At 43.3% G+C, this 27,956-nt stretch overlaps 1 protein-coding gene and 1 pseudogene across 2 annotated transcripts; one reads left to right on the top strand and one right to left on the bottom strand.

The window, feature by feature from the left end:
* Positions 1–1,079: 1,079 nt before the first annotated feature.
* Positions 1,080–27,956, top strand: part of LOC129811761 (transcription factor IIIB 90 kDa subunit-like) — a 60,437-nt pseudogene continuing 33,560 nt past the window's right edge.
* Positions 13,764–16,994, bottom strand: LOC129811762 (BTB/POZ domain-containing protein 6-B-like). 2 transcript variants are annotated; one of them, XM_055863331.1, is made up of 5 exons: positions 16,608–16,994; positions 16,093–16,378; positions 15,792–15,882; positions 15,578–15,696; positions 13,764–15,162 (listed from the first exon to the last, which is right to left on the bottom strand). In XM_055863331.1, exons 1-5 carry the CDS (start codon positions 16,696–16,698, stop codon positions 14,130–14,132), a joined length of 1,620 nt encoding a protein of 539 aa, XP_055719306.1. In that variant the 5' UTR covers positions 16,699–16,994; the 3' UTR covers positions 13,764–14,129. The 2 variants fall into 2 exon arrangements, with proteins under 2 accessions (XP_055719306.1, XP_055719307.1); XM_055863332.1 differs by having other exon boundaries at positions 16,852–16,993.

Below are 27,956 nucleotides of genomic sequence, written 5' to 3'. Positions count from 1 at the left end.
TATATAGATGATATATATTGGGCAATCGAGCTAGGGGGTACAATATCACATTACAATTATCGTGGCATTTGTACTTGTTCATGATAGCCACAACCGAGTCCTATAGGGCGGCGCACAATTGGCCTAGTGTCATCCGGGTTTGGCTGGTGTAGGCCGCCATTGTACATAAGAATTTGTTCTTAACTGACTTGCCTAGTTAAATATAAATACAAAACGTAGCTAATTAGCATTCCATTTTGTAGGGGAATATATTGATACGTTACCTTGTCCTAGCGATTTACCCGGTTATCAAAAACGTCATGCCAGTGTAAGCCTACATAAAAGTGTTTCTAAAATCCCCTGTGGAAAAACGATTGGTACCAATTCCTCCTCCTATGATATAATGGTATTCCGCAAACTAACGTTAAAGGTGCATGCTGCCACCTACTGTGCTGGAGTGTGTGTGGTCAATCACTGCTGACATCATTAGCTCCATATTTCTAAATCCTCCTACCTAACTCAGTACTTCTGAGAAAATAAAAAAGAGCCCTTCTAATAGACCCTTCCCCATTCTCAAAATCCCTACCAACCTCAATGACCCTACACTTCAATTTTTCCCTCTCTTCAAGATACTTACAAGAACTGGAAGCATAGAAATAGTGTACATAGAACAGACCTACCGCTTCTTAGATTTGCTTTCAATGAGAATGGCAGCTCTATAACTCAAATGTCTATGTTGAATTTGGTCTGTTACCCAAAAAGTTACACATTGCAGCTTCAAGTGTATAGATGATCTATTTTAGATATTTTCAGTGTTTTTTTAACGCGTTCAGGCAATGCGATTAATCACGATAAAAAATGAGTGCTCTAAAATTACCAAAAGTTTACTGCTTAACTCTGGCAGACCTAATTATGGCCCTGCCTGTTACAAGACAATGATGTAGGGTTCTGTCTCTTTAAAATGTCAGAATGTTGTATTCAGTGACGTAGTTTGTACCTTGGACACGGGTCACTATCATGTGTAGCTAAACGGGGCGTTTGTAGTAGCAAAGTCTGATATAGATTTTACATTTGAGCATAATGAGTGTTTTTTCAAAATATATACTGGGTCAACAAATATAATTGAATATCACGTATAAGGTAGGAACTAAATTATCTCATGACATTTCTCTAATAAAGGGATAGAGAATTATCAACGCTGGGGCATATCACCCTCAAAAGTTAGCTTGGACCAATCCATTTCTCAAGTATGAAAACGCACATGTTAGCGATGTGGATTGATCAATACTTGCATGCATAGGCGGAAATCCCAGGTGGGACGGGGGTGACACGATCCCCCCCATCCTGGGAACAATATGATTTATCCCCCACAATATAGCACTGTAAACATATCTATGTAATTTCAATAATATTATTAATACGCAACGAAAGCACTTATGCTGATTATAGACACTTAATAGCGCATTTGTAAGTTTCAAAAGATTGCGACCCCCGCCCTTTTCCTCACAATGGTTTGATCCACTGCCAGTTCCTTAGCTGGCAAGGTAAAAAAGGGTTCGTATCTACTGTATAAAAGGCACTCAATGCACGTAGCTGACGTTAGGTTTATCAAGTCAATCGGCCATAGCAATGTTTTTTTTTATGTTGGCAGGGTTCACACACTAGCTGAATTTGCAGAGCTAGCACGCAAACTAAAGCAAACATTAACTATCAAGCTAGCTAGTACCTATTCCATTTATGTGGCGTCGTCAAAGATGGAATCTTTGCTATCGTCAGTTTATTCCAAGATCAGCATGCAGCTGGAGTGCTTCAAAGTCCCTGAGATAAGGTTAGCGATAAACTGAAGTCCAAACTGAACAGAACAGAACTACACTCTCTTCTACCATACCAACTATATATAATGGTCTCGTTGCAAAAGCTAAATTGTCGCTAGTGAACTTTTTTATAAAAAAATTATTTCACCTTTATTTAACCAGGTAGCAAAGATTATAGCAAACACCACAGAAACGGAATTGGTGCTCGCTAGCTTTGCAAATTCAGCTATTGTTGGAAGCCAGCCAATATGAAACAAACTATATTAAAATTACGAAAGGTTGCAGCATATGTTGTGTAAATGGAGAACTCCTACAGCTGTCAACTCTTGTCACTGCAATCCGTTTCACATTTGCTAGCTACCTTTTAGATCAAAGCACATATAGAATGATAGAAGATAAGATGATAGAAGCCCATCTACTGTAAATAACCTACACACTGAGTGTGTGTGTAACCAGCCAGCCAGCCAGCCAGGTAGAAAAATGGCATAATAAAGACGGATATCAGAGTATTTTTCAGTACACCAAAACGCAAAGTAAGAACCCTAGTAGCCTAATATCTCAAAGACTATTTGATAAAATGTTCATAAGAAAGAAGTGAAATGCTAATGGAAATGTTTCACAATGATGTCATTAGGCAGAGCAGGCAACAGATGGCACACAGACAGCAGAGTTGGGGACAGATATACAGGGACAGACTGGCAGAGACAGGGAGTCTCAGGTAAGTTTGTTGAGTCTTTATTTGGCTACATTATGAAAAGTTCTCAATTTTTTTATTTTGTAAAATAGGGACATAATTGGAAAAGGCCATGGATACCCCCACTCTCAACTTAAACTGGTGACTGAACTAAGATTTGTTTAAGGCAATGGTATTGCTGTTGTGATTGTGTAGTTTTGGGTACCGGTAGTTACGAGTACTGCAAACACCTTATTTATTTTCTAGGAGACAGACTGAGTCAGTGAGGGTGGGGAAAGAGCTAGGGAGAGAGACTTCAGAGGACAGTGTCACAGCCACGGCAGGACCAGGTGTCACCCTTGTTGCCAGCAGGACCAGTATAGGGGACAGTGGCACAGCATTGTCCAGTTACCTCAGTGATGGCACAAAACCATATCAGCCACACCCACAATTTATAGAACCGCAAACTCTTGCCAACAGAGTGTTGACGTTTCAAGAGAGATGGTTTTGCGATTTCCCCTGGCTACATTATAATCCATCAATAAAAGGAGTGTTGTGTTTTCACTGTAGCCAAGGGTTTTCAAGCCAGCCATCTTTTGGCCAAAGAGCAGATGCTGCCTTCATTAGTGCAGGATTTAGGACCTGGAGAAAAGCCATTGAAAAATTCACAGCACATCAAAATTGCCAAACCCACCGCCACTTTGTAACTGTAACAGCACACCAGCTAAATCCAATCAGTGTCCAGTTATGTCCAGCGCGTGGGGTAAACAGCAGGAGGATGCAAGGCATTGCTTGATGAAAATTGTTAGTTCGGTGCGGCATGTAGTAAGACAGGGACAAGCCTTTAGAGGCCACACGGATGACAGTGGGAATTTATACCAGCTTTTGAAACTTAGGGCAGAAGAGGATGATCCCATTTTACGGAAGTGTTTGACAGAGCGTACCACAATGTACAAAGGCCCCAAAGCACGGAATGAAATTCTGAACATCATGGCCAATACAGTCATTCGAGGCATTGCAGCTGAGATTAGGTCTCTTCCGATTGTACAATTTTCAGTAATTGTTGATGGTACTCAAGATGTCTCTGGTTCTGAACAGGAGAGTGTCTGTCTGCGTTATGTTGACCATGGCATTGTCCCTCACGAGGAGTTTATTGGGCTATACAGGGTGTCGGAGACAACAGGCGAGGGCATTGCGAAAGTGGCAACATGTGTTGTTGAGGCTCAATTTGCCCATGTCTGGCTTACGTGGGCAGAGTTACGATGGTGCCTCAAACATGGCAGGAAAATACACAGGTGCACAGGCAATTATGAGGAGGCAGCAGCCATTAGCCCTCTATGTACATTGTGGAGCACACTGTGTAAATCTGATTACACAGGCTGGCTGCTCAGCCTCCCCACTGATCCGGGACTCCCTTTCTTGGGTCCATCAGTTAGGTGTCCTCTATGGCCAGTCAGGAAAGTTTAAGAGCATTTTTGAATCAATTGCCACGTCCAAAGATACAAATTTGACCACCCTGAAACCCCTATGTCCAACAAGGTGGACTGTGTGGAATACTGCTATTAGAGCTGTGCAAGGGCAGTATGAGCGGGTACTCAGCAGCCTAGAGGAGATGGCAAAAACTGCATTTAAGACAGCTTCAACTGCCAGTGGCATATTTGAGCACTTCAGCAAAGGCAAGACTGTGTTGGGCCTCACACTTGCCTCTGCTGTTCTTGGAGAGCTTGAATGTCTAAACATTTCACTGCAGAAGAAAACTCAGACTGTCTCTGGTATGCAGGCTGCAGTCGAGTGTGTGCGGTCATCTCTTAGGGGCAAGAGAAATGACGAAAGCTACCTTTGACTGTATGAGAAAGCAACAACATTGATTGACTCTATTGAATCCATTGAGACGCATTCAAGACGATTTGCTGGCAAAGCAGTGGATCAGTATAGGGCAGAATTTTTTTAAGTGTTGGATGGTGTGGAGGTTCAGTTTGGCGACCGTTTTGACTACACGTCCTGCAAAAGTTGGAAAGTGTGCTTCTCACAGGGGAGTTGGATGAGTCTCTAGATCAGTACCCTGAGGTGAACATAGATTCTCTTTCAGTGCAGATCCCTCTTTTTCACAACAAATACCCCTGTAGCAGCAGTGGAGAGGCAGCAGAGGTCCTCAGGAGGCTTCCAGTGGAGGTGCGGGGGTTGTTTGACCAAGTTGAGGTGCTGATCAGAATTTTGTTTGTGGTGCCAGTGTCTTCATGTGAGGCTGAGAGGAGTTTCAGTGCACTCTGCAGGTTAAAGACTTGGCTACTGGCTAGCATGGGCCAAGAGAGACTGAACGGCATAGTTGTCTGTAATGTACATAGAGACAGGCTGGACAGTCTCAAGAGGGAAAATGTCTGCCAGCAATTTGTTGGATCCATTGAAACCCACAAACATATGTTTGGTTCTTTTGTTCAGTAGTGTGTATAGCAGTGGTTCTCAACCATTTTTTGGGTACTGGAACCCCTGTATATTTTGAGGCAAGGCAGGCAAGGTTTTGAGCGGTCCTCAGGGATCTCCACCCCCTCTATATTATATGTAAAGTTACTGGAAACCTTGTGGTACTGAATACGTTCATTACACTTTTTTATTTCACGGACCCCTTGCAATTACACCATGGACCCCTGTTTGACAACCCCTGGTGTATAGTATGATATTTGTTCTTTTGTTTAGTAGTTTTCAGTACATGACAGTACACTTACTAATTATTTATTTAATGTTATTTTATTTAAAATTGCATACTTTGTGTGACATACTTGTCCATAGCTGCTGTTTGAAGAGTTGAGACACTGACTGAAGGATATTTTGGTTGATTTATTTGGGTTATTCATTGAAGTAGTTATTTTGCTTTTAGAACGGAGACCAACTTTGTGATGGTTCTCTATGGAGATTATTTTAGACGAGATCACACCATGTTCATTGTATTTACGAAAACTGCACCCATACAGTGTACAGTACCATTGCCACCTACTGGCCTTTCTTGGTATTGCTGGTTGTAAGTACAAATACCTGCATACATACTGGACTTATAAGGAACACTGCTATAACTATTATTATTAGTAGTATTATAATGATTTAAACATTTGAACAAGTTGGGACAACCCTTCAGTTAACTACTGTACCTATTAATTATCCAGTAGTAGTGATTATGGTTCCTCAATATACATTTAACATATTACAACGTAGGCTATGTGTTACAGCACTACTTTTGGTGTCCCCCTCAGGAATTGCTCTTGAGAAAATTTAATGTAATTGTCCCCTCCAAAGTTGATATCAGATTTTCGCCCCTGCTTGCATGGTATTTCACTGGCTAGTTATGGCATGACAGTAAATAATGTGCGGTTTAGAACCGAGATGAGATACATTTGTCAAGACACTACAAAACATTTAAATATATATAGAAGGCTTGGGAATACTCATAAGAAGCTGACGCTCAGGAATTCTGGAATTCTGCTCGGGAAACTTGCTAGCCACCTCCTACTAGGTCACATCGCGGTCAGTATCGCCTCTGTATTGCTGTTGGATTTGGCTGGTGCGTATTCATTATCCAGTATTTTCTCAACAATTCATCACCACACTATGGAAACCGTGGTTACCCATTAGCTTACACAGGCAAGTTAACTTAGTTAATAGAGTCTAGCAACCTTGCTGCCAGACAGGTTCCAACCCTCACTGCAGAGGAAGAGCTAGCTGACAGCTAGCTGCCACATTAAACATGCTGAACAATCATTGACGGCAATGCCAAGATCATTGATGTTGCACCACTACCAGTGCATCCTACAGAAATGTCTAAATGTACAAGTAGCTAGCTAGATTACCACACCAGGCTTTGCCACGTAGCAGGGTTGTAGTGGTGGAATTATCCCCCAAGCCCTGATCCAGGGTCAGGTTACAGAGGATGTAAGAAAGTGTTCACTTCTCCGGCATCTTTTTATTGTAATAGTCAATTGTTATTACTTCCAAACTCATTCATAGACATCATCTCATGCAGTTTAAGTGTAGGACACTGTTGTGGTAGTAGTTTATGCCTGCTTGACCACGACCTTTTGGCTGGAAGAGTACAACACATTTTTATGTATCCAATAAATGCAACATTTCATATGTCTACAGCATTTCTCATACACCAAAATGTGACTTGTCTCTTCTCTTTTCTCTAGACTGTGCTGTGTGACCAGATCTCACCATGAGTTCCAGAGTGTGTAAGAACTGTGAGGGCACGGACATCGATGTGGACCAGGCCAGAGGTGATGCCGTGTGCATGGGCTGTGGCTCTGTCCTGGAGGACAACGTCATTGTGTCTGAGGTCCAGTTCATGGAGACAGGAGGGGGAGGCTCCTCGGCTGTGTGACAGTTCGTAGCTGGAGACGGTGGGTGCAACTGGACTGTCAAGACATTAAATAATGACATGCCATAATAAAATGAATCATAATATTCTGAGAGGTTGGTTATAAGAAACTCATATCCCATTTTTCATGCAGTTTCTCATGACATAATGAAGTTAGTCAATTGGATTGCAAAATGACATTTTAGCAGGGTGCATGACATTCCCCACCCTCTCCCAGACCCTGTAATCTGCAGTCCCAAACCTAACCCAGTGATGTGGCCTTGCCCACAGCCCCTGGCTAGCTTCCCAGCTGATTGTTCAGAGGGGACAGTCAGCTGTAGACTGGCTTTCTGGTGGGGTTGGATTTTCCTGGCACATCTGTTTGAAGTTCTCCTGAATCCCCACTAGAGTGCAGTGTTGTATTAACTTTAGTTTGAGATGAGATCACTGTCTTTGACCAATTTGTTGTCATGCGGTGTTGTCACACTTAAAAAAGTTTGTTGACCACACTCAAATTGATTTATTTTGTGTCCAATAATATAATAATGCTGTATTAAAATGTATATTACCATTTTTGTAATTTAAACTATAGCGGATGTTGATGAATGCCTGTTGTTTTGTAAATGTTAAGATTGCACTCTTGGGGTGTCATGTCTCTCATTCTCCTGTATCTATAGCCTCTGGAAGGAACCCACATTTTTGAGAAGGGTTCTATACAGGTGTTGGAAGGGAGTCCCGGGCCCAGTCCCTGCAGAATGGTGAGTCAACAGTAAGGGTCAGCACTTTTATTCCTAAAGCATGGGTGTGCATGCATCATGAGGACTAATTGCACTTAAAACAGGCCTAATAACAAGTAAATGTAGGTGCTAGGAGATGAACCTTTGTTTTAATGCTGTCTTTCAATGTCTTGGGAAGAAAAGCATTTTGCCTCATGCTAGACACACTAAACTGATACCATCTGCTTTACATGGGCCTCTGCCCCTATTTAAGTGGTTTCCTTATCAGCACTTTATTTCAAAAGTACTTATAAAGTGGTTTTGCCTTCACCAACAAACTTGGTAGGGACAACCCATTTCCTTTATGTCCAATAGGAGGTAAACAGGGCGTGTCTACAGTAAATCTTGGTTGGCAAAGGCAAACATCCATTGCATGTTGGAATGCCTCAGGAAAGGGATGATGATGTAATTTCCTTTGTCTGGTAAGGTACATTCAATCAGTCTGTGCTCCCTGGTTTGATGATTTCCTGTCCTGTTTGTTTAGTCATGTCTATTTGGAAGTTACATTTTTTTGGCTGAGTAAAAGTATTGTACTCAGTTATCTCCCAGTCACCTGTAGTCATCTGAGGCGCCTCCTGCTGTTGATCAATACTGATGATCAATGCTGTTAAGTGCTGATGATGAGAGAGAGCGAGACGTGGATACAGCTGTGTGAAAGGTATGTCATGCTGTGTGGATTGTCTGTGAGAGAACAAGAGTGGTGCTGTGATGGAACACTCTCCTCCTTAAACATCCAGTGTCTCTGTTCTTTCTCACCCACCAACACTCTGATTAATGACTGGAATCATCCCTCCCCACCGGCACGGCTCCCCGCCCCCCGCCGCAACTCATCACGTCGCTTCACAATGACTAACAGGTTGCTTTTCCTATTACTGGAGAACATCCCATATGTCCTGCGGTTGACCCATATGGCCTCAATATATCTCCAGTGTGGGAGCTTTCCAACTTCTCCCTGACAGGGTGGTTAGATTTTATCCAGCTGTCACAGTAAATGTACCAGATGGTAATGCTGGTTGTGGTTCGGAAGAAGTTTAGACAAGGCCTGTATAGAAATCAGGGTCTTTAGTTTTTCAGACAACTTGATGACATGAGGGGAATGTGGAGGGAGTGGTATGAGTAATGCTGGTGGTGTGCGGATGCCCTGTAATCTCAAGACATTTGTTCAGCAAAGCAGGGGGAATATTGTAGTGCAGTAAGATTTTGCATTACCTCAACAGCAGCAGTAGTTTCCCACACACATCTCTCAAGTACTTGTGTGTATTGACTGGGACATCTGCTTGTGTATAATGTCTGAGTGTTTGCATGCAAAATTCATCAGGCGAACAGAGGACACATGGATCTGGAAACACCTGAACCTCTGTTACAGTAATTACATGCCCTGTCAGTTGTGTGTATATTTGTCTGTCTACTCTGTTTATTGTGCACCTGAGGGTGCGTCCGAGTGTAGGTGTGTACGAATACGACATGCATGTGTGGGCTGTGTAATGACATGCCTGTGTTTGTGTGTCTCCAGGGAGACGTCAGATCAACACACTGGGCCACCAGCTGCAGCTGAACCAGCACTGCCTGGACACGGCCTTTAACTTCTACAAGATGGCCGTGTGTAAACACCTGACAAGGGGCTGACGGGTGGCCCACGTGGTGGCTGCATGCCTCTACCTTGTCTGCAGGACAGAGGGGACACCTCGTATCCTTTCACACTGCAGAGGGGGGAGTAACAGGAAGGAAGGAGATGAGTGAGGTGAAAGGGGAATGCAAAATGTTTATACTACAACAAACACTTTTTATATTTGTAACGTTAGCTGTAGCATCAATCTCCAGCAGTTGTAGTAGTTTTGGGCATGAATTGTGTTAATGCACTGGTTGTGTTGTGCTCAATACTAGGGATGCACAATATATCGGTGAGCATATCAGACTCGGCCAATATTAGCTAAAAATGCCAACATCGGCCCGATGTCTAGTTTAACGGCGATGTGCAAAACCGATGTCAAAGCTGACGTGCATACCTAATAGGTATTACCTATATAAAGTGTGTAGATGACGTAATGATGCCACGAAAAATAGAGCAACAGAGAACAAAAGCAGAAAAATACTAAGGGCACACTTCCAACAACTTAATAAGTTCAAGTCAAGCAGTCATATATAAGAGTAAGAAAATTTCAGCGAGACAACTCAAAGGCAAAATCCATTAACGCCAAGATAATGGAATTCATTGCCCTTGACAATCAACCATTCTCTGTCGTGGATGATGTTGGCTTTCGCCGACTGGTCGAGCCCCGGTACACACTATTTTTCAGATGTTGCCCTACCGGAGTTACACAGTATTGTTGAAACTCACATCCATGAGCGTCACTGCTATTAGCTTCACGACTGACATTTGGACCAGCGATGTCAGCCCCATGAGCATGCTGAGTCTGACAGCACAGTGGGTCGACGAGGATTTTGTACAGAGGAAAGCCGTATTGCATGTTCAAGAATGTGCTGGTCCTCATACCGCTGCTGCCATTTCAATGGCATTTGAGAACATGTTTGAAACATGAACCCACTCCTAGGGCCATTCAAACAACTGACTCAAGAAATAAGCTAATCAACTGCGTCAGCAGACGTGATACTCTCTGTCATGGCATTGAAAGGCCTGCTCAACAAAACTGCCGACACAGACCGTAGGGTTAAAACTTACAAAAGTACTCGAGACTGAACAAGCGATTCGGTGGCATTCTCTCTGAGCCTCTATACTGTGTTGCCACCATGCTCGATGCTAGGTACAATGGTCGCTACTTCGATGCAGACAAGAAACAGGTTTTACGTGAAATGTTACACACACAGCTGGACAAGATGGAAATGGACACAGTGACAGTGCGCACCGAAGAAGAGAGGCCACGGACAGACAGAGCTGAAGCTTCACTGCTTGACATGTATGATGAAATCCTGGTTGAGAATGAAACAACGAAACAGCAAGTAAGTGAAAGAAATAGGTTTTGATTGTTTCACTGGTAATGGGGACATACGTAAATGCCAACAAAAAAACTTTTTTGTGTGTGTAACCTTTTTATTTAACTAGGCAAGTCAGTTAAGAACAAATTCTTATTTACAATGACGGCCTACCTTGGCCAAACCCGGACGACGCTTTGCCAATTGTGCGCCGCTCTATGGGACTCCCAATCCCGGCCAGATGTGATACAGCCTGTATTCGAACCAGGGACTGTAGTGACGCCTCTTGTACTGAGATGCAGTGCCTTAGACCGCTGTGAACATTTTAACTGTATTAGAATGCTTAAAAGGCCGCTGAAATTTAAAATATCGGTTATCAGTATCGGGTTTTTTGGCAAGGAAAATATTGGATATCGGTATTGGCCAAAAATGTAATATCGGTGCATCCCTACTAAATACCGTTTCTGTACTGTCCTAATGTTAAGCAGATCAACTTTTCAAATCCCATAATTTTGCTGTCATTTTTTGGTTTATTGTTCCCTGTCATTGCCTCTGAGTATGATGTGGTTATGTACCAGCCAGTGGTTTCACAGGAAGGGCAGGACACATCGTTTTTATCTGATAGAACAAGAGGGAGCAGAGCAAAGCCTTTCCCATTTACATTGTTTACCTGTGTGTGTTTCAGTGTTTGTTGGAGATGGAGTGTTTGATAAAGTAAAAATAGCTCTACTTTACTTCCTTTTCCACAGCTGGGGAACAGTCTGTAGTACTGTCACAGAGGACTGACATGATAAGTTGAGTGAGGACACGAGGCAAACCTTGTTCAGTGTGTCTAACAGCTGAAATGGCATGTAGCTCAGCGGAGGGACGTCTTGATATTTGTGATGGAGGCTCAGGGGACCATCAATTAATACATTTAGTGGGATCGTTCCCACAGGTGCTGTTGTTAAAGGTTTAGGCTATGGTCACATCCATGATCTTGATGAATGACAGCCAAGTTTTCACATCATAATGAAACCGTCACGTTTCACAGGCAGGGCTCGGAAGTAAGCTCCCTCCCTCATTCCCCATACTACTGAAATGGCATTGCTTTAAGCGACTGTTATTATCTCTGAGGAATTTGTTATTATGATGACCGATTGAGGGAGTCGTCCGTAATCTCATCTCCAGACTGTGTGGGATTATTTTTTTCCATTTCAGTGGTGACCATAACCCCATTGTGAGGCTTTTTAAAAAGGGTTGTCGCAAACCTACTTTGGCTGCCGTTGGATGGGTGCACCTGTCGCCACGGAAACTGATGCAGGGGGTGTGTTGGTCGCAGGAGACGGGTGTCTCTAGAAGCTAATGGGGGTGAGTGCTGGGGGGAGTTCAGAGGTCACGGGGTGGTTGATTCCCCCAGAAGCTGTCGCTAAATGTATTTACAAATGCTGCTGGCCTGAGGTGACACTTTTTACTATCTTGTGGTTTTATTGACTTATAAGCCACCCCATTCAGACATGCTGCTACACCTCAGCGACCTCCTGCAGGTGAGTATCCAATGAGTAGGCCTACACTAATTTTCTATATTTTTTTTCAACCCTGTGATCGAGTTTTTGCGCTTTGACATTGACATTTATCCATAATTTATAGAAATGAAAGCGTTTCTGAATATGATTAAACAGTCGCATACATCAAAGTTGTTTCCTCATTTTTGTTGTAAAATTATACATGATCCCATGCCCATATTGGATGTTGGCCCGTGCAGTATGTTGTGCTTTGTAATTAAAGCCAGGGACTGTATAAATATAGGTCAATTTTTATGCATATAAAGTTAGGGTGGAGGGACATTTCTCAGAGACACTGCTGGTCAGTTTTATTTTTATGCTCCCAGCTGTCCTTGAAGAGCTGCCCCACCTCCCCCTCTGGTATTTGAAGGGTAGGAGTGGAATGGGGGTGCCTGTCCAGTCTAGGGTCAGTGTGCTATGTGTAGATATTCCACTAATCCCCCATTTGTGGAGCCTCACCCAGGCCAGTGCAGTAGTCACCCCCCCCCCCCCCTCCAATGGGAATGCATGGTGGATCTACCTCCCCATCATCTGAGGCGTGTGCTCTCTAATCCCTGGGGACACTAACATGGACAGGGTCCAGGTGGAGGCTGCTCCAGGCTCTGTCTGGATTGACATGTGCCACCTCCACTGTTGGTTGCTATGGTGCTTGGCTAACAATGTATTTGTTGTGTGTACAAATGTTTAATCAGGACCCGTCTCCTAAAATAGATCAGACTGTGGCTGCTATAGACCCAAGAGTGAAAGCTTGTCTGTGTCTGGTAGACCCAAACCCCCTAATGCAGGGGTGTCAAACTCATTCCACGGAGGGCCTAGTGTCTGCAGGTTTTTGGTTTATCTTTTCAATAAAGCCCTAGACAACCAGGTGTGGGGAGTTCCTAACTAATTAGTGATGTTAATTCATCAATCAAGTATAAGGGAGGAGCGAAAACCCGCAGACACTCGGCCCCCCGTGGAATGAGTTTGACACCTGTGCCCTAATGGCTGGAGCGTTAGCCTGGAGGAATGAGACGGAGCTGGGCTAGAAACTAGACCTTTAGTCATCCCCTGGTCTGGAAAATCACTGGGCTTTCTAGATAGTATGCCAGCTAAGCATTAAGTTACACTTACTATACCAGATTTGATCACACGCTACTCATGTTATGTAACTCTGGATCATGTATCCTTACGAGGACATTCTGGACATGACAGGGTGGGTTTCAGTGACAGTTGCACTACCTTCATGTATTTCTGGTCTTAATCCTTTCCCTGTCTTTCACCCACAGGTAAATGTTTATGTCCTGGGTAGAACCTTTCTGGTGCTGGCCAGAGAGCTCTGCATCAACGCCCCCGCCATAGGTACCTATCATCTGCCTCCCATACTCCCTGTGTTCTTATTGTAAACAAAGAACTATACAGTTGAATGAGTGTTTTCGGACAAATGCTGTTGGTTGAAGTGTTGTCTTTTTTTGCTGAGAAGGACACCTACAGTATTTACCCTTCATTAAACGTCTGAGCTAAAATTGGTCACTTCGCTACAACAAATATTTGGAAGCAAAGGTGTCATGATGGCGTCTTGACCACATCACTTTTACCAGCTTGGTTGAAGAACTCCTCAGTGTACCGAGACACTGAATAATCCCTTGAGTAATAATCCCACCAAAACAACAGATTTCACACATGCAGGTGAGTTGTATAATAATGAGCAGCAACATCTGTGGCTTATCTCACAACATTTTTATGATTTTCTGCAGGTTCGTAAGCTCTCAAACAGGAACATCATGGTTGATCAGCATCAAGCTGCAAACCATTTAACTGTGTTCTATGTACAAAACAACATTGCAGAGACTGTCCACAAGTGCAATATGACTTTTTACAAGGGACTGCTTTTTGCAGCGTTAATTAAAATAATACAAATAACATTTTAATTTTTTTTATAAATAAGATAAAACGTTCCTTGACTTAAAAATAGTATTTTGTTTAGTCTGACACTAGTGTCTTAATGCTACATTATTTATAAGGCTGGAACATATGGATGTACAGTATAGTCTATATGTTCTCTACCTCTCCTTTTATGACCAATCCAGTTTATGCATAGAACACCAGCTCAGGGATCTGTCCCCCCTGCACCCCAGTCCCGTTGGTACTGTCCGAGGAGCACTGGAACTGAAAAGTCACTTTTCCACACTGCACCTCCGTCATGCCCTCCTGGCCAAAATAGCTCAGCTCATTCCCGTCCAGCACGACACTCACCGTATAAAAGGCATCCTGCTCCACTTGAACTGGGTGTTCAAACCACACAGAAAATGTACTGCTTGATCCGTCCGACACAAACTTGGTCAGGTTCTGTGCTAGGGTCACCCCTTGCCGCTTCAGTTCAATCTTGACACTGTACTCGGCCTTTCCTCCACTTGACCCGTACAGACCCAGTCCAGCGATAAAGATCCGCTTGTCCACTGCAAACTGGATGCTGTCACAGCGGCCCCTGTAGCGCCACTGGTTGCTCCGGTAGGCTGACGACTGGAAGCGGTGGCACTTCTGGGGCGCCAGGCCCTGCCTCTGTGCCAGTGGGAAGTCCAGTTTGGGCTTGGTGGCCGCTGTGTACCACAGGAAAATGTCATGTGTCTCCTCCAGTGTCAAGATGTCTGACTGGGCTGCCCCATCAGCAAACTCCTCCAGGGTCATGGTGGGGATGCGCACCAGGTAGAGTGCCTTGCCCAGGACAGATCTCTTGTTGTGGGTGGTTGCCCTCAGTCCTTGCCTCTTACACTCAGCTGTGGCCCAGCTCATCACGGCATCAAAGACCACCACCTCCTTGGTGTTGAGGGTCTCTCTCTGCAGGATGATCTTCAGGGTCTGCAAGTCGATCTCACAGAAGCCCTCTGCGCCCAGGGCCAGCTCGGCCTGGGCGTCAATCACCTCCCAGCAGCGCTGTGTCAGCTCAGGCTCCTCAAACAGACGGCTCTGGGACAGCAGCACACAGGAGTTCTTGGCCTCCAGGCTGGTCTCCAGGAAGGTGACGCAGGCCTTGGCCAGGGCTGGTACAATATACTTCTTGGCAGCGTACAGGGTAGCCAGCACGGTGTCCGCCTCCAGGTCTATCGCATCACTGTACATGTAACTGAAGGGAACAAAATGGAGGAGGAGAATGAGATTCTAGTTTAGTAAAGAAGGCAGTCCAGCATGTGGAGAATTCATGATAGATATTCTTTTGAAGAAAAGAGGTAGAGGACTTGGCACAGCTTGCCCTATTTTCTCAAGGGGATAAAAAAGAAGCAATGTCTCATTGCATTGGTTTCAGATGACATTGTTATAGAATCTACAACAAAAAGAGCCATTATGTTCTCTTCGGCTTTGAATATTTTTTTCTTCAAGATGAACAAAGAGCAAAGAGACCTGGAATTAGTGCTCTACACTACTGCCCATGCCCTTTGGTGCTCTAGCATTTTGGCACTTAACCCGTCTTGCTTTGGCTGAGTAATCATTTATTTTGAAGTGACATTGTGCTTGTCATGTATGAGGAGCGAGTGGCTTACTTCAGCAGAATTAGAAAAGCAGCAGGTTCCACGTCTGGGATATGGATTTCGGACTCCTCTTCTGCAAGATCCCCGTAAAACATGGCACAGAAGACGGAGCTACCCACTGCCAACACATACTGGAGGGAAAGACAAACGGACACATTAGTCACTCATCATATTTGTGACGGTTCTGAAAAGTAAACTTATTTTTCCAACTGGAGATGGAGCTTACCTTGTGCACTGGTACTTTCTGAGATTCACCAGGGGGACCAACAATGAAATGTATATCGGCCATGAGTTCATTGTTGAACATCAAGGCATTCCTAGAAGGGAGAAGATTATCAATTAGGTATAATGACAACTTGGGCTATTCCATATAGGGCTTGTTTTTTTTTGCCAGTCATACATATATTATAGCATGCACAATGCGATGTCATTCTAATTATGGACATAAACGACATAATAAGCTAATGTAAACCAAGTCAAACTTTTACTAAATAGAAATAATGAATTATAAGTAAATAGTTGACTACCTCTCCCGTAGCGTGGGGTGAGAGGACTGCCAGCTGGGAGGATCGACGTTGTTGTTGTTTATGTTTTGCTGGGTGGTCGGTGTTGTTGCAGTGGTTGTTGACTGGGTGACCTGCACATCGCTTTTCTTGTCACTGGCGGTCACCGTAGTAACGTTGTTGGTTAGATTGGTGGTCGCAGGGTACAGTTCTGCAGCCATCTTCTTCTTCAGGGACAGGGTTAGAATCTCATAGCATACTGGTAACCTGCTTGTGTGTTTCCCAGTCTTTTTAGACTTTTTCAGTGTTTCTGGAAGTAAGAGTAAAAAAGTCAAACACTTCATGATCCGACCATGATGGAGCAACCTGCAATCTGCTGTTGGCATCGGCACACAAAGCGTTGATCCCTTTCCTATAAATAAACCACGAACTCTTTGATATACTGTAGTAGCTATTATTCTGTGTTGACAATTGATACACAAATCGTGTCATTTATAGAACTATGCTGCATAAATTCAGCGATTATGAAGTCTACTAACCCCGAATCAATTGTAAGAGCAACATAAACAATATCCGTCCAATTGGGTTGTATTCCAACTTCAAGCTGAACACTTTTTTTCTCTTTCTCATTTCATCCTCTTGTTGCCGCTGAATTGTCTCCCCAAAACGTATTATGTTTTCGCTTTTCGAGCAGATGGTAAATCCATATAATCGTTGCTCGCTTAGAGTCCGCTGTTTTCCTGAGCAAATACTGGCAGATGTTTTTCTCCAAAAGCTACTTACTTATCAACTAGGACAATGCGTGGGTTACTCCTTAGCTGCAGTCTGGATACGATGTGAATGGTCATTTGTCGGGTCGAGAGTTTTAGTTGCTGTCTATTTTTTTTATTTTTGGTGTAATCCTCTCGGACGCCCAGCTCGCTGCCAACAAATCAGATTTACGCATACCGTCAGCGTCAGAAGCCCAGAAGAGCCTCCCCCAAGCCACTCACCAGCTAAAAAAATAAAGTAACTCACCAGCTCCCACTCTAAAATTCACTGCAGCGTCCGACTGATATAAACTGTTACAGTGAAAATAACCCGGTCATTGTTTCTGATGTAATAATAGCCTACATTTATTTTAAATAACTTATTATAGTTTATGCGTAATCACTGTAATTTGGCTTTAAACTGTCCATGTCATATCCTATTGGTTTAGTTGTGTAATAGCTCCACTCGTCAGAAATTAGGCAAAGTTTGGGATGTCGCAAAATTTGTTGAGCTTTAACCTTTATTTCCTTTTTTGTATTGCTGAGTTAACATCAGCCGCACCAATTTTATTTTATTTTTTATTGGATGCATGGCACGCGCAAAATCTGAGAGCACGAGACCGCACTGGTGTTTACCTTTCGGTGAATGTGGGCGCGTTAGATCATAGAGGGGATGGTCCATGAAGTTTACTTCGTTAACTTGAATAGAGCCAGCCCAGCAGCCATGTTAGATTAGAAGAGGTTGGTTAGGGACAGGGGTTGGGGTCTGGCCATATCCTATTACCAGTCAGAGGGCTCTGCTGCTGCCAAAGGGATAATTTGTCGTCTTGATGTACATTTTTATCAGACTAGACGCTGTGTTGCATATTGCTGCCTTTTGCAGGTCGGGGTGTGGACTGCACATTTTAGTCACAAACAAAAGGGGAATGGGGAAAATTGCACAGTCATCTAACCCTATACCTAAACACTATCCACAAACACCCACCACACCATCCCAGTACTTTGGCCCTAAATGATCCCGTCCATCTGCCTGGGAGGATGGAACCACTTCTCTCAACTTCCTGGGCCTCCCGGGTGGCGCAGTGGTCTAGGGCACTGCATCGCAGTGCTAGCTGCGCCACCAAAGTCTCTGGGTTCGCGCCCAGGCTGGGCTGGGTTCGCACCCAGGCTCTGTCGCAGCCGGCCGCAACCGGGAGGTCCGTGGGGCGACGCACAATTGGCATAGCGTCGCCCGGGTTAGGGAGGGTTTGGCTGGTAGGGATATCCTTGTCTCAGTATGTAAAAATGTAATAAAATGTATGCACTCTACTGTAAGTCGCTCTGGATAAGAGCGTCTGCTAAATGACTAAAATGTAAAATGTAAATGTATCTTCTGTACTAAAATCACTCACACCAAGTATTTATCTGCTATTTATCTCCCAGTCAAATCACTCACCTTTGGGCTATCCTCTACTCTCTTCACTGCCTGAGCATAGGAAACTTTCTGCCCCACTCGAACTCTGGCAGTCTTTCTCTCACAGGGCACTTCGGATCCCCAGCTGCAATTTTGACACCGTGCTTTCTCTATCCCAACTGTACACTAAGAGATCATTTGATCCAACATAACTAAGTGTAACTATTTGTCCTTATTGGTCACAATGTGATCCACTGGGAATGGTATGAAGATATCCAATACTTCTTATATTTTCATTAAAGACATACCACTTTCTGATCAATGTAGTCTACACACAGTTGTAAACCCCGTATATCATTGAGACATCTGCAATGCATATATTAGCATATTACTATTGCTTGTCTTGGTTGGATCTTGAAGAGTGTATCATTCTCATTCTAGACGCCTGCCTGTACATCCCTCGCTTTGCTCACATGCTGGAGTTTGGGGAGAAGAACCATGAGGTGTCCACGACAGCACTGCGACTGCTGCAGAGGATGAAGAGGAACTGGATGCACACTGGACGGAGGCCATTAGGACTGTGTGGCGCAGGTAACCATGAGCAACAGTTAAATCCCACCACACGTTAGCACCACAATCACAGGTAGGCTAACCCTCATCATAAATAACAGAAACCACAGGGGAACCATGTCCACTGGTAATCCAAACTACAAGGAACTGTAATCCTAGGTCAGATTTGGCTACAATCACAGGTGATCTTTGTTCGTAGGTTACCACTAATCACAGGTAACGCTCATAAGTAACCACAGGCTCCAATCAGCGACAGTGTACTGCAGTCTGTTCCCTACTTACTGGACCTGAACAGAACCCTGCTCAGATGTATTGCTGGGCAAGACATCTTGAAACTGAAGAGCCAACTTCCCTGGGCATGTGGACATTTACGCTCCTATTTTCACTTTTCTCCCTTTCTCTCCTCTGCAGCTGCAATATCTGAATAATTAATTGCTCATCATTAATCATTGAGAGGATTCGCTTACATGAAGGATGGAAAAGTTTAGATGAGCTTCTTACTCAATAGGAAGTGAATGTGTGAGCGAGACTGTGGGATTGCTAAAAGCCGGCTACTAGAACGTCAGATGATTCAAACTGCTTGTGTAAAAACGGAACCGTACCACCGTCTTTAAACTGACATTGCGTTTTGTAACTGACTCCATGCACAGTAGCATGGGTTATTGTACAACTGAATTGATGATTTATCTAATGACTTAGATGATCATTAATAGGGTATTATGACGTTATTACATGAATATTACACAACATTTGGTGAGTACATTTGTAAATATAAGTGTTGGCAAGGTGTGTGGGATGGATAGTGTGTTTCACCTGTGAGTTTGTTTGTATTCTCAGCCCTGTTGGTCGCTGCTTGCATGCACGAATTCCACCGTACCATCAGTGTAGTGAAGGTGTGTGAGGCCACACTAAGAAAGAGGTGAGAGCTGCTTGAGAAGCACATTACAGCATCCTTCAAAGGAAATCTGATTAGCCTTGCGCGTTCTCACTAATCTCTATGAGGAGTACACTAACACTATTCTTTCTCATGGTTCAGGTTGAATGAGTTTGAGGACGCGCCCACCAGTCAGCTGACCATTGAGGAGTTCATCAAAGTGGATCTCGACCGGGAATGTGACCCGCCCTCTTTCATCGCTGGCCAGAGGAATAAAAGAATGAAGCTGGTGAGGAGGAACTGCCGAGAGGATACAACTGTACCGGCCTTGTTTATTTATCTTGTCCCGTGTTTTAACCTTTGTTTTGTCCCAATGTGGTACGGTTGTCTTTTTTTCATTTACATGTTGCTCTTTTTTTGTCTTTTTTTCTTCTAGCTTGAGGAAGAATTAGAGAAGAAGATTGGCGATGTTCAAGGTACCGTAATGATCAGTGTCTAGTCAAGTTTTAACTAAACTCTTCATAAAGTTCCAAAGAGTATAAAGTTAGAGTGGAGTCAGCAGAGTTGTTTGGGTTTTATCTCAACAGGCGACATCCATGAGTACCAGGATGAGATTGTGATGGAGCTGGAGCAGAGCCGGCCCAAGTTGAGAGGGGATGTATGGGTCCTATGCAAAAACCGGTACGGCACGGATGGGTCCTGCTGCTCTCGCCAGCCATGCCAGTCCTCCAGCTAGAACCCCCTGTGGAGGAGGGAATATCTCCGTATTCTGCCAGTCTATTGTCGCTAGAGCCTGAAACTTCTCTAAATACACAAATGTTTTTTTTTGGTGACCAAATTTGATGATGTTCACTCAAAGTGCAAATGAGAATGTTATGACGCACCTTTGCTGTCTAACTGTAATGGGCTAAACTCTCTAACCATCTGCACCCCTCTAGCTGGTTGTGTTGCATTTCTGTCCACTGCATGGCCTTTAGCAGGGGAGGCTGCTGGCTGTCTGACTGGCAGGCCTGTTGCTCCTCTGCCTGGGCTGAGAGTCCAAATTATAACACACACACTGGGCTTTTATCAACACTAAGAGGGCTGTCATCCTGATGATACTTTGACAGCTTAATGGTACCATAGGATTATTGAGGAAATCATTTTCTGCATCATGTCAGATAATTTTGCTGTCTGTTTCATGACGAAACGGAAGTACATGTCTTGTTCTTTTTCTCCCCCTCTCCTAGATCCCCTGGAAAAAGAGGATGATGATGATGATGATGAAATATCTCTTCCTGGCTGGCAGGAGACGGAGGAAGAGGAGCTGAAAGCTGTGTCCCAGCACCTCAACAAGGACCTGTGTGACCAGGTTCTCCCTGGAGAGGAGGAGGAAGGGTATGGAGAGAGGCCCGAGGAAAGACCTCCACGCAGAGGCCCATCGCTGGTCTCCCTCTTAGGGCCTTTGCCCACCGCAGCCAGCCTGGGCCTCCCAGAGTCCATCAGCAAGTGCACCGAAGAGGAGAAGGAAAACGGTGAGCAAACCTGTCGCTTAAGGCGTCCACATGCTTCAGTTCGGCTGGCGGCTAGCCGAAGTCGGCTAGGTGAACCGAACAACTGTGCTCGCATCATAATATATGCACAAACTCTTCCGAACTGTTTCGGCTGGGAAGCATGCGGATACCTTTACTGTAGATGCTTTTTTTTTAATGTATGCTGTTTGTTGCGTAGGAGATATTCTTTACTGCTACTTTCTCATTTTGATATTCCACTGTCACTCATGTCACCCTGTCTTCCATTTCTAGAAATGTCAAGATGTGGGGGTTTTCATCGGTGTGAGAGATGAAGAGTATGTTGACTCTCTCTGATGTGGTGAATGGGATTGATTTTCATGGGAGTGGGCATCTGGGGAGTGTAGAGAGAAGGTGAAAGGTGAAGTGTTAGTCGAAGGAGGGGCTGGGTTAGTGTGCGGCCACTAAGACAGAAATGTCATCTTGACCTTCTATTGTCAGAAGAATGGATTTTAAGATGGGGTTGGTTTTAAAAGACGCACTATTCCGTGATCAAAATCGTCTTGAAACATATTCTTTAAAAAGAACAGATCAAAAGGTTTCATTGACTGATATTGTCGTTGTACATTTATGTGGATCTCATCCTCCATGTCCGGAATGGGAAAAATCAGTACTAGACTACATTTTGACACGTTTTTATATGCTTTTAATATGCTGCTCTTTTAACATGTGGCTGATTTCGTAGTGAGAGAGGATGATTAAAGGAAACCAGTGTTAGTGTGTGTGTGTGTGCCTCTTTTTTGTTTTCATTTGGAGCTGTATCGCTGAAGATTGTTGATGCAGGCTGCCAGAGGTCTCCCAGGCCTGGCTAATTGTGGTGCGATTGGGAGGGGCAGAGGTTCAAGGGCTCCCCAGCTCAATCTTTAAAGCATTAAGTGGACAGAGTAGTACCTTGTCATTAGTGTGGTGTCTTTCATCCCCTGTGTATGTGTGTGTGTGTTCTGTTATGTTTTCGTGCACTGTTGGTTTGGGCACTACTTAAGAGGAAAGGGGGGGAGGGGGTCCTATGAGAGCCTGTTCGTGCGTTTAAGACACTAAAGATTGTTTTAGTCCACTCAATCTGTCATCCATCCATCAAGCCTGTATTGAAAGGTGGAAACCAGAGGCATGGCTAGAAAGATTTGTACAATTTTTAGTGTTCCTCTAGTCTAGATTCCTTAGTCTCTAGACTCATTTACACTTGAGTCAGGAGAGTAGCCAGTCTTGGCATAGATTTGTGACTCGGCAGCCTGATGTCTATATCAGAGGTAGCACCACAGTTCTCAGAGTGGTGGGGAGATTTTTTTTTATCCTGATGGTAACCAGTTAAAATTCTGGAACCTAGTTGTAGAAGAGACATTGAGGGTTGCCCTATTGCCTGGGCAAACTGAACTGAGCAGTCGGGCAACTTGAGCCCGCTCTAAAGTTTCCCCTGGTGATTTTATTTTCTGTTTACCATTATTCCCATTTTTAAAGTGAAAGGCGGACAATTTGACAGCTGGGCAAGTTGACCCTGCTCTGTGGTTACCCCATTAGGCAGGTGATTTAAAAAAAAATTGACCTGAAAACAATAAAACTGCAAAGAGTTCCAGTGACCTAAGTGCTCAGACGCACCAATAGCGTTTGGTGGCCGAGATTACTTAGCACCTCTGAATGTAATTTGCATGTAGAACCATGTGAAAAATGTTGGTGGTCAGATGTGACATTTGGTGCTATGTGTGCGAGTCTTAATAAAGTCCTACCCTGGGGTGTCGCTAAAGCTGTATGTCTTTTACCTACTACACCGAAAGCCTAAGTTTGCTCAGGACGAGCAGATTGCAAGCCACTATCCTATTGCGCTCGGGCTTGAGCTGTGATTCAATATTGAAAATAGAACCAAAGCGTAATTCCTCCCTGTTGTGTAATTAAGTGACTAAGTTATGGCATTTCTGCATGTAAACAACTTATCACATTTTTGGGCAAGTAACCATCATTTTGGGGAGCCAAAAAATACTGCTGACTTGCCTGATGGTCAAGTGCTTTTCAGACCTAAATGTCAATCCCTGTGTAGGGTATGACAGTGATTAATCACAGGGTTCGTTCAAGGTGCTAGAAGTGCTTGAAGTACTTATTTGGAGCCCCTGAAAATAATTTCCTCAATTTGGTGGTTGAAAACTTATTGCAATTATTGTATCCGAGTTCTTCTGCTCCAATTATAATTATCTGTGATTTTAATTTGTGATCAGTTTTTGTGAGAGATGTTGCCGCTTTCATTTGTTTCCCGCTGTTTCAGTTGACAGGTGTTAGGCTACTCTGTTGCGTTTTTTGCGTGAAAACCAAGTGCAGCTATTATGAGGACGACAACATTGAATGTTGGTTTCAACTTGGCTTTCTGTACAAAGCCTTGACAAAATTAAAATCTTTTTTTTTATACGTTTGTAAATAAGATATTTCTGTTATTTTAAAACCTGTTTTCGCTTTGTCATTATAGGGTATTGTGTGTAGTTTGAGGGGGGAAAAATAATTTTATCCATTTTAGAATTAGGCTGTAACATAACAAAATGTGGAAAAAGTGAAGCGGTCTGAATACTTTCCGAATGCACTGTATATGCTTTGTGTGCTTGCGTCGGCCACATCTACAGGTAGGAAAATCACCAATCATGAATCCAATCTATTTACTCATGAAATGTCCACATTATTCTGACATTTTAGAATGTAATGATAATTTAAATGCCAACTTGCCCATGTCTGTACGAACTCTGAATTAGTTGTAAAATGGTTTTAATATGGGCTATGATGATGGGATCAGAGTGTTTCTAACCAGGTCACATAGTTAAATCCTGGCCCAAGGGAGGATGAAACCCCTGTCAAACTGCAGCAGCCTTGTACTTCTTCATATGAATTCTATTTAAAACTAGACTAACGGAGGGGTTTCCGTTACAGAGACAACTAGGTTGTTCCACAAATGAGTGCCTGTTGCGTCCCTTTGATATTGTAAGTAGAGATTGTGCACAACTATTGAAAAGCCGATATATTAAATGAAGTGCACTTTTAATATAGACCACATGGAAAGTGCAGTAAATCATTTTTTCTTTTAATGAATAAAGACTGTTTCGACATGTCCCTCTGCACCCTCTAGGAAGATTTTAACCTGCGTAACCCCAACATTTCTCCAAGTTTACACCATCACAGTCATTTCTGGCAATTTATTTATTTGATGGAGAACAAATATCATTTTAAGGTCAACGCTGTTACATGAACTGAACTCTCGTTTTAATATGGTGAAACTATTCCTTATTTTAATTTTATTTTTTCAAAAGAAACATTGAACATCTTGTAGTCAAACCCTAGTGTAAAAGGCAGGTGAGCTTGTTCTACTTTTTTTCTTTCTTCTTTTGCCATTTTCTGGTGTTTTGTTTTGGAAAACTGAGTGGGTTGGGCATAACACGTCAACCCCATCTTGAGATGGGAAATCAACATGTTTTATTAAGATGAACATTTTAGCTTTTTATGACCATGTTAAAATTGGGTGAAACAAAATGTTAATCAAAAAGCACCCAATTTGGTGGAATGACCCAACTGTGACTTGAAATTATATTTATCATGGCTGAGCTGGCTTTATGCAGGGCTGCATCATGTTGGCCTATGCATCTGTAATTAAAAAGTTAAGTCTAGCCTATTGGATTGAAAAAACCTAGGTAGCCTAGCAAACCTAAGTTTGAATATTAACCAAATTTGATCACGTTCACATTTTCTCAACACAAATAAATTGGCTTAGGTTAGAAATGCATAACATTACCGCTTAATTTCCACTGGCCAGATGGGACAGTACACATACTGTAGGTAGGCTACAGTTCAGCAGACTGAAAAAATCCTCTACTTCTATTTGAAGTGAAAATTATGAATCGGACACTTCATCGATCGCAACAGCTCATGGTCCTCCTGGAATCAGACATTTTTTAGACTCAACGGAGGAGCGTAGTCAGAAAGGCTGATTGTCTTGCACGAGCTGTGTATACAACTGGTTCACCTCTGCTCACAGGCAATGTGTATTGGAAAAGATTTCTGAATGTTCTTTGCCCAGCATACACCCCTCCAATCAGACATGCTTTATCTACTCATTTGCTGGATGCAGAGTTCAACAGAGTTCAAGTGAAGGTCAAGCAAATCATAGAGAAAGCAGACTGTATTGCAATCATCTTTGATGGGTGGTCAAATGTTCGTGGGCAAGGAATAATTAACTATCTCCACTCCTCAACCAATATTCTACAAGAGCACAGACAAGGGACAACAGACACACCGGTCTCTACATTGCAGATGAGCTGAAGGCAGTCATCAATGACCTTGGGCCACCTCAGTCTGATGTTCAAGAGGTGGACATTGAGGAGGTCCAGGGAGAAGACATGGAAGCCTGAGAGGAAGACAACCAAAGCTTTAGATTCTAGACTATCATTTTACAGATGTATGTTGAAAACGTTTTTGGGAGATGTGATGGCTCATTGGGGATTCAATATTCCCTTTTGTTGTTCAGTGAAATCACCCCATGTGAAGAGTCAACTCATTTCAAGTTCAATTCATAACTAAATTGTTTTATTTCTATTGGAAGGATTTAATCATTTGCAATTGTCTACTTATGATAAAGTAAAAGATTTATCTTTCTGTCCTCATATGATGTGGTAAATACAGTTGAAGTGTACATACACCTTAGCCAAATACATTTAAACTCAGTTTTTCACAATTCCAGACATTTAATCCTAGTAAAAATTCCTTGTCTTAGGTCAGTTAGTATCACCACTTTATTTTAAGAATTTGAAATGTCAGAGTAAAAGTAGAGTGATTTATTTCAGCTTTTATTTCTTTCATCACATTCCCATTGGGTCAGAAGTTTACATACACTCAATTAGTATTTGGTAGCATTGTCTTTAAATTGGGTCAAACATTTTGGGTAGCCTTCCACAAGCTTTCCACAATAAGTTGGGTGAATTTTGGCCCGTTCCTCCTGACAGAGCTGGTATAACAGTCCGGTTTGTAGGCCTCCTAGCTTGCACACACTTTTTATGTTCTGCCCACACATTTTCTATAGGATTGAGGTTAGGGCTTTGTGATGGCCACTCCAATACCTTGACTTTGTTGTCCTTAAGCCATTTTGCAACAACTTTGGAAGCATGCTTGGGGTCATTGTCCATTTAGAAGACCCATTTGCTGCCACCCCCGTGCTTCACGGTTGGGATGGTGTTCTTCGGCTTGCAAGCCTCCTCCTTTTTCCTCCAAACATAACGATGGTCATTATGGCCAAACAGTTCTATTTTTGTTTCATCAGACCAGAGGACATTTCTCCAAAAAGTACCATCGTTGTCCCCATGTGCAGTTGCAAACCATAGTCTGGCTTTTTTATGGCGGTTTTGGAGCAGTGGCTTTGTCCTTGCTGAGCGGCCTTTCGGGTTATGTCGATATAGGACTCGTTTTACTGTGGATATAGATACTTTTGTACCTGTTTCCTCCAGCATCTTCATAAGGTCCTTTGCTGCTGTTCTGGGATTTATTTGCACCAAAGTACGTTCATCTCTAGGAGACAGAACGTGTCTCCTTCCTGAGCAGTATGATGGCTGTGTGGTCCCATGGTGTTTATACTTGCGTACTATTGTTTGTACAGATGAATGTGGTACCTTCAGGCATTTGGAAATTGCTCCCAAGGATGAACCAGACTTGTGGAGGTCTACAATTTTTTTTCTGAGATCTTGGCTGATTTCTTTTGATTTACCCATGATGTCAAGCAAAGAGGCACTGAGTTTGAAGGTAGGCCTTGAAATACATCCACAGGTACACCTCCAATTTGACTCAAATGATGTCAATTAGTCTATCAGAAGCTTCTAAAGCCATGACATCAGTTTCTGGAATTTTCCAAGCTGTTTAAAGGCACAGTCAACTTAGTGAATGTAAACTTCTGACCCGCTGGAATTGTAATACAGTGAATTATAAGTGAAACAATCTGTCTGTAAACAATTGTTGGAAAAAGGACTTGTCATGCACAAAGTAGATGTCCTAACGGACTTGCCAAACTATAGTTTAACAAGAAATTTGTGGATTGGTTGAAAAACAAGTTTAATGACTCCAACCTAAGTGTATGTAAACTTCTGACTTCAACTGTATATCCAATGCAAAAAAATCTACATTTAAATGGTAGTAATATTAATTTGCATATATTCCCAGTGGCAGACCACGTGTAACAACACCTGCACAGGATTGGTACATTCGAACATCACACCTGTGGGACAGGTACAAGATGGCAACTGCACGAGTTACACCAGGAACGCACAATCCCTCCATCAGTGCTCAGACTGTCCGCAATAGGCTGAGAGAGCCTGGTCTGAGGGCTTGTAGGCCTGTTTGTAAGGCAGGTCCTCACCAGACAACGGCAACAACGTCGCCTATGTGCACAAACCTAGCGTCGCTGGACCAGACAGGACTGGCAAAAAGTGCTCTTCACTGACGAGTCGCGGTTTTGTCTCACCAGGGGTGATGGTCGTATTCACGTTTATCGTTGAATGAATGAGTGTTACACCGAGGCCTGTACTCTGGAGCGGGATCGATTTGGAGGTGGAGGGTCCGTCATGGTCTGGGGCGGTGTGTCACAGCATCATCGGACTGAGCTTGTTGTCATTGCAGGCCATCTCAACGCTGTGCATTACAGGGAAGACATCCTCTTCCCTCATGTGGTACCCTTCCTGCAGGCTCATCCTGACATGACCCTCCAGCATGACAATGCCACCAGCCATACTGCTCGTTGTGTGCGT

This window comes from Salvelinus fontinalis, chromosome 15 (genome assembly GCF_029448725.1).
Source record: "Salvelinus fontinalis isolate EN_2023a chromosome 15, ASM2944872v1, whole genome shotgun sequence".
NCBI lineage: Eukaryota > Metazoa > Chordata > Actinopteri > Salmoniformes > Salmonidae > Salvelinus > Salvelinus fontinalis.
The sequence above is the reverse complement of the archived record's forward strand: the minus strand, read 5'-3'. Positions and strand labels throughout refer to the sequence as shown.

Excerpts from the sequence above, each read along its gene's own strand:
- LOC129811762 (XM_055863331.1), bottom strand. The coding sequence starts at position 16,698 with ATGAGAAAGAGAAAAAAAGTGTTCAGCTTGAAGTTGGAATACAACCCA. Across the intron at positions 15,883-16,092 it reads CACCCCACGCTACGGGAGAG|GAATGCCTTGATGTTCAACA; the intron begins GTAGTCAACTAT and ends TCTCCCTTCTAG. Across the intron at positions 15,697-15,791 it reads AGAAAGTACCAGTGCACAAG|TATGTGTTGGCAGTGGGTAG; the intron begins GTAAGCTCCATC and ends CTTTCCCTCCAG.